The following is a 7072-nucleotide window of genomic DNA, read 5'->3' as shown; positions in this document are numbered from 1 at the left end:
TTTTGTTTTGATGGCATTAACATTCACCTGGGCTTGGAACCAGCTCATATGTTTTAAAATGTCTTCTGGCCTAGTGGGATGTGTCCCTACCCATGGCAGGGGGCTTGGAAGGGTGAAGTTTAAGGTCCTTTCCAACTCAAACTATTCTATGAATCTATGAATCTATGCCAAGAACTTAAGTTTCCAAATTACTAATCTGAGCTTTTGCAGCTTCATTTAACTCTCAGCAAGGAAGTGAGGACATTTTCACTCTTTATTTTTTGCTTATGAGGAAACTGGCATGAACAAAGGTAAACGTGATGTTTATTAGTGTTTTGTCATTCTAATACAAAGAAAACCATATAAAAATAGATATAATCCTTTAAGGAGTATGTATTTCCCCAAAACTTTCTTCACAATCTCCTTTACCTTTTTATTTGTCAAAGTATAAATTAAGAGACTGATTAGAAGTGTTAAGACAGTGCAGGAAACAGAGAATACTTGAATGCTTTAGATTTTGAAGTGTAGGAGCATATGCACAAGAGCCATAGGCCCATGTATGGGGAATATCCCCATGGTAAGGTGAAAGAAATGAAGAATCATAGAATCACAGAATGGCTCAGGTTGGAAAGGGACCTCAGAGACCCCCTGCCATGGGCAGGGACACCTTTCAATTGGACTTGGCTGCTCAAGGCCTTATCCAGCCTGGCCTTCAACACCTCCAGGCAGGAGGCATCCATAGCCTCTGACCTGTTCCACAGTCTCACCATCCTCACACCAAAGAACTTCTTCCTCAGCTCCAGTCTAACTCTGCTCTGCTTCAGCTTCAAACCATTCTCCCTTGGCTTGTCTCTGGACACCCTCAGGAAAAGTCCCTCTGCAGCCTTCCTGTAGGATCCCTTTTAGCTCTAAGGTCCCCCCAGAGACTTCTCCTCTCCAGGCTGCATACCCCCAGCTCCCTCAGCCTAGCCTGACAGCAGAGCTGCTCCAGCCCTTGGATCATCTCTGGGGCCTCCTCTGGACTCACTCCAACATCTCTGTATCCTTATGATAGGGACACCAGAGCTTCTCATACCATTAAAATTATTGTAACTCAACAATGAAGAAGTGTTTCTGGGGTATATTTTCCTCATATAAGGCAAACACACTATTTCTACTTTATGTCCTGAACTGGTTGATGGGGTCAAGGAGCAGTGTTGTACTCCTGAAATCCATGTGGAATTAGTTCGAGACTTGTTGAGTCACTTGGATATTCACAAGTCCATGGGACCTGATGGGATTCATCCTAGGGTGCTGAAAGAGCTGGCAGATGAGCTGGCCAAGCCTCTCTCCATCATTTTCCACCAGTCCTGGCTCACTGGAGAGCTCCCAGAAGATTGGAAACTGGCCAATGTGACGCCCATCCACAAGAAGGGACGGACAGAAGAACCTGGGAACTACAGGCCTGCCAGCCTGACCTCAGTGCCAGGGAAAATCATGGAGCAGATTGTCTTGGGGGCAATCACTGCGCACCTGAAGGATGGCCAAGGAATCAGGCCCGACCAACATGGATTTAGGAAGGGCAGGTCCTGCCTCATCAACCTGATCTCCTTCTATGATCAGGTGACCAGCCTGGTGGACGTAGGAGAGGCTGTGGATGTAGTCTACCTGGACTTCAGCAAGGCCTTTGACACTGTCCCCCACAGCAAACTCTTGGCCAAACTGGCAGCTTGTGGCTTGGACAGCAGCACTCTGCATTAGCAACACTCGGCTGGAGGGCCGAGCCCAGAGAGTGGTGGTGAATGGTGCCACATCCAGCTGGCAGCCTGTCACTAGTGGTGTCCCCCAGGGATCAGTGCTGGGCCCCATCCTGTTCAATATCTTTATTGATGATCTGGATGAGGGGATTGAGTCCATCATCAGTAAATTTGCAGATGACACCAAGCTAGGAGCAGGTGTTGATCTGTTAGAAGGTAGAAGGGCTCTGCAGAGGGACCTTGACAGGCTGGACAGATGGGCAGTGTCCAACATGATGGCATTCAACAAATCCAAGTGCCGGGTGCTGCACTTTGGCCACAACAACCCCATGCAGAGCTACAGGCTGGGGTCAGAGTGGCTGGAGAGCAGCCAGGTGGAAAGGGACCTGGGGGTACTGGTTGACAGGCGCCTGAACATGAGCCAGCAGTGTGCCCAGGTGGCCAAGAGAGCCAATGGCATCCTGGCCTGCATCAGGAATAGTGTGGCCAGCAGGAGCAGGGAGGTCATTGTACCCCTGTACACAGCACTGGTTAGGCCACACCTTGAGTACTGTGTCCAGTTCTGGGCCCCTCAGTTTAGGAAAGATGTTGAATTGCTGGAGCATGTTCAGAGAAGGGCAACGAGGCTGGTGAGAGGCCTTGAGCACAAGCCCTATGAGGAGAGGCTGAGGGAGCTGGGACTGTTTAGCCTGGAGAAGAGAAGGCTCAGGGGAGACCTCATTGCTGTCTACAACTACCTGAAGGGAGGTTGTAGCCAGGAGGGGTTTGGTCTCTTCTCCCAGGCAGCCAGCACCAGAAGAAGAGGACACAGTCTCAAGCTGCGCCAGGGGAGGTTTAGGCTGGAGGTGAGGAGAAAGTTCTTCACAGAGAGAGTGGTTGGCCATTGGAATGGGCTGCCCAGGGAGGTGGTGGAGTCACCATCCCTAGAGGTGTTCAAGAGGGGATTGGACGTGGCACTTGGTGCGATGGTTTAGATAGTCATGAGGTTTAGGGTGACAGGTTGGACTCGATGATCCTTTGAGGTCTCTTCCAGTCGCCTTGATTCTATTCTATTCTAGTCTAGTCTAGTCTAGTCTAGTCTAGTCTAGTCTAGTCTAGTCTAGTCTAAAAGATTGGTTTTGCTTGCTGCAAATGAAGTGTGAGAAATATAAATTAACATCTATTCTGAAGCTGTGAGCTAAAATACCTGACCAAGCAAATGAAGGGGAAAGTCTACAAGCAAGAAAATACCTAAGTAATGTGTAAATTTAAAATCTTGTATTAGTGTTCCAATATTCACGTGCACTTGTGTCTGTGCACTGACAAGCAAGAAAGTGCAGTTCAGATAGCAATTATAATAGTAATCAAAAGAGAAGTAAAGGATGGGCAGAGAGAAGGGAAGAGGGAAAAGAAGAAAACGAGGAAAGTGGAACATTTCATAGCCCAGGACTTGTTTCAGTTCACAGTAATGATATCCTTGAATTACTGTTTTAACAGAGAAGGAGCAGCAACTGCTGCAGTTGCTCATGCTTGTGGTGAGAACCTTTTCTGTAGTCAGAATGCAGCCAAGTGCCTAAATATCAACAAGAGTCACTTCTGAAGCGCTTCCAGCTTACAAATAATGAAGACGGTGGTGTCTGAGGAGTATTTTTTCCAAGGCCTTCTTGAATCCTTTGTTTCTCATGCTGTAGATGACTGGGTTCAGAAGGGGGGTGACCACTGTGTAGAGCACAGATACAGCCTTATTGAGCTGTGAGGACAGGTTGTGGACTGGACGGACATACATGGAAATCATGGTACCATAGTACATAGTCACTACCATGAGGTGTGAGCTGCAGGTGGAGAAGGTCATTCTCTTTCCAGAAGCTGAGGGTATCTTGAGGATACTAAGAATTATAAATATGTATGAGAGAAGAGTGAACAGAAAGCAGCTGGAAAGGACTAGGAGAGAGAGAATGAAGATGACAGCTTCTGTGACAGTGGTGTCTGAGCATGAAAGCTTCAACAGTGGAGAGATGTCACAGAAGAAGTGATCGATGAGATTGTAACTGCAGAAATTCAGTCTGGAGACCATCTGACAGGGCAGAAAACCAGTGAGAACACCACTGACCCAGGACCCCACAGCCAGACGTCTGTAGGTCTCGGGAGTCATGGCAACAGCATAGTGCAGGGGTTCACAGACCGCAAGGAACCGGTCGTATGCCATCGCTGCCAAGAGGTAGCACTCAGTGGCTCCCAGGGACACAAAGTAATAAAGCTGTGCCATGCATCCTGAGAAAGAGATGCTCTTCCTCTTTGCCAGTAGATTGGCCAGCATCTTGGGTACAACTGTGGTGGTGTAACAGATCTCAAGGAAAGAGAGGTTCTTGAGAAATCTGTACATGGGTGAATGAAGTTGTGGCTCCAGTGTCACCACTGAAATGATCATGATGTTTCCTAGGATGGTGAAAGTATAAATAACTAAAAACACTGTGAATAGCAGAATCTGGCAGCAAGGGTTGCTACTGAAGCCCAGTAGCTTGAATTCCAGTACTGATGTGACATTTGTCATCTCTTGGAAAGGATCTGTCTGCTAAGGAAATAATAGCAAATATGTTAACTTTCAGTGGTGAATGCACTATTTATAAAAAAATTGATTCTCAAATAAACCTCTGGACACAGCATCAGACTCTTCCAGTTTCTCCATCCCTCCCTCCTTTCCACCCCCTCTCCCATCTTATTCTCTCTCCATCCTGAAATACAAGTTTTAACATGAATTTCCTATACTTTACATAGACAATTACAGCATGAATTGTAGACACTCCAGCCACTCTTCACACTTGCAAACAAGGTTATGTTGTAAGAAAGTACAGAAATATATGAAGATATCACAGATACCAATCCATAGTAACAAGGTATACACAGACTGACATAGATACTATATGAACTCAGACACAAAGATCTGCTTTTCATGAAAAGAGGTATAAAAACTTATATAATCAAAAGCACTGCAATAAAAATTCCACTCAATGCACAGATGTCTTTTAAATAAAAATGTAAACACTCATTTGTATGATCCCACACATACACGTACAAGCCACGCAGAGGAACTCTCCTAAAATACTCGGTCATAGGGGAATACAAACTTGCTCACACATTCACCAGCAGCCTTGAAATTTCTCGATAATACTGTGAGTAAAGGTAGAATTTCCACCTCAAGAATGGAAACCATAATGAATACTCTGTTATTACAACCTGATTAATCATAGAATCACAGATTGGCTCAGAGATCACCTACTCCAACCTTCCTGCCTGGGCTGGGACACTTCTCAACTAGACTCAGCTGCTCAAAGCCTCATGCAGCCTAGCCTTGAACACCCCCAGGGAAGAGGCTAAGCTCCAGTCTAACCCTGCTTTCCATAAGCTTCAAACCATTCCCCCTTGGCCTATCTGGACACCCTCATGAAAAGTCCTTCTGCAGCCTTTCTGTAGGATCCCTCCAGGTACTGGAAGGTTGCTCTTAGGTCCCCCTGGAGTCTTCTCTTCTCCAGGCTCAACACGCCCAGCTCCCTCAGCCTAGCCCCATAGCAGAGGTGCTCCAGCCCTTGGATCATCCTTGTGGCCTCCTCTGGACTCACTCCAACAGCTCTGTGTCCTTCTTATGATTAAGACCAACGTAGCTCCTAAAAATAAATTCCATTTCCAATATCCACAATGAGAGTGATGCACATGTCAGCAGTGTTTAGTTACTTACATATGAACCAATGAGCACATCACTGAGTAGCTCTTACAGAGCTGTTTTCCAAGAACTTACGCAGTGCTAGGTTTCAGTCTGCATCCAAGTCCTTGTCTCAGACTGCGTACATCTGGTAAGTTACATTTTTCAGGTTGAGACACAATTAAAACCAGAAAAATAGTTACCTGTTGAGATTAATCGTCCTTTACTCTGTAGTTTGTGTCTTATTACTAAACTCTGAAATGCTGACTACAACATCACATTGGATAGAAGCTTTTACAGACTGAGCTGCCTCATGGTCAGTCTTGATTGTCGTGAAGTCAGACAGACACAGAGAAAGACTGAACTGCTCTGAGCATTGATTTTAAATATGGAGGATCTCTGGGGAGCAATCCCATGTGTGGAGACACTCCCTGGGGCACCCTAGCAACACCAGACTGATGACACATCTGCAACGAAGAACTTGTTAGTAAGAGAAGAAACCCTCTGGAAAAACTGCATCCAAAACTCACCAGAGACATTACAGGTCCTTCAGCTAACCAAATTGCTTGCTGGGGAAAAAAAAAAAAAGTAGCTAATATGTAGCAGCTCAAATAATTTTAAACTCAAATTCTGTTTAAAAAATAAAGTTATTTTTCTTTCAAAGCACACAGAAATATGTTAAAGATTTCAGTCTGGGACCTTATCACCCTGGATGGAATTCCAAGAGTATTTTTAATAACTTTTCATTGCCTTCGCAAACAGAATAGGAATAAAGTGGGAGGGGAGGGGAGGAAGTGTTAACCACCCCTTCTTGCTACTTATTTCCTATTTATGATATTTCATTTCAGTCTGTGAAAGAGTAAAACATAGAACTGTGTTACTGGCTTTCAGGCACAGTCCTACCTGCTAACAATCAGCACCTAAGATGAAGAATTGAACAGTTTTTTTACTCTTCTCATTGTCCACTTCCCTAGGCAGTCCAAAACTGTGTACACTGTATCATGGGAAACAGTACTGAAAGCCTTTCTAGAGTTGAGTTAAATGATATCTACTGCTGCCTGTGAAATCCGGAATGTTCTCCTACAAAGCTATAAGGTTGATCAGGCATGATTTACCACCAGTTGTATCAATTCTGACAATTCCCAGTAATTTCCTTCTTAATTTTTGCTAAATTAGGTGCAGCACCTCATGGACAGGGTTCTTCCTGGGCCTGAGAGTCCTTTCACTGGTTAAACCAAACCTCCCTGCTCCAGCTCTATGCCTTCAGAACACTCAGTGAGGCACAGGGCATGGTGCAGAACAAAGAGGTCCTGCCTTCTCCATCGACATGCCCCCAAAGGAACCCTGACACTTTTCCACAGACTGTCTCACCACTTCTACCCTTTTCTGACCACCGTGGAAACTTGGTGGGAGATGAAGCAGAAGACCATTGCAAAGAGACTGACCTGAACAGGGCCAGGGATGAGGCAAGGGCAATGTAAAAGGGCTGAGCAGGAGTCTGTGCATTGAACTGCAGGGAGAATCACCTGCTCTGTGGAAGGTGTTGCCTAGGAGAAAACTTCAGTTTCAGAAAGGAACATGGGGAGCCTCAGGCTGGGATGCAGCATTTCTTTAATGAGAACAGAAAGAGTGCATATGGAGGGGGCAGTGTGGGAAGAAAGAGGCCGAGGGCTCCGCAGGA

General features: G+C 45.7%; 1 protein-coding gene across 1 annotated transcript; it reads right to left on the bottom strand.

Annotated features, from left to right (window-relative positions):
- Positions 1-3306: 3306 nt before the first annotated feature.
- Positions 3307-4245, bottom strand: LOC128967605 (olfactory receptor 11L1). The gene has a single exon (XM_054381780.1). It carries the CDS (start codon positions 4243-4245, stop codon positions 3307-3309), a length of 939 nt encoding a protein of 312 aa, XP_054237755.1.
- Positions 4246-7072: the final 2827 nt, after the last annotated feature.

The sequence above is a fragment of the Indicator indicator genome, chromosome 6 (genome assembly GCF_027791375.1).
Source record: "Indicator indicator isolate 239-I01 chromosome 6, UM_Iind_1.1, whole genome shotgun sequence".
In the NCBI taxonomy this organism is placed as follows: Eukaryota; Metazoa; Chordata; class Aves; order Piciformes; family Indicatoridae; genus Indicator; species Indicator indicator.
This window is presented reverse-complemented; position numbering and strand designations above follow the sequence as displayed.

Bases quoted from the DNA above. Each gene is read 5' to 3' on its own strand.
- LOC128967605 (XM_054381780.1), bottom strand. From the start codon at position 4,245: ATGACAAATGTCACATCAGTACTGGAATTCAAGCTACTGGGCTTCAGT.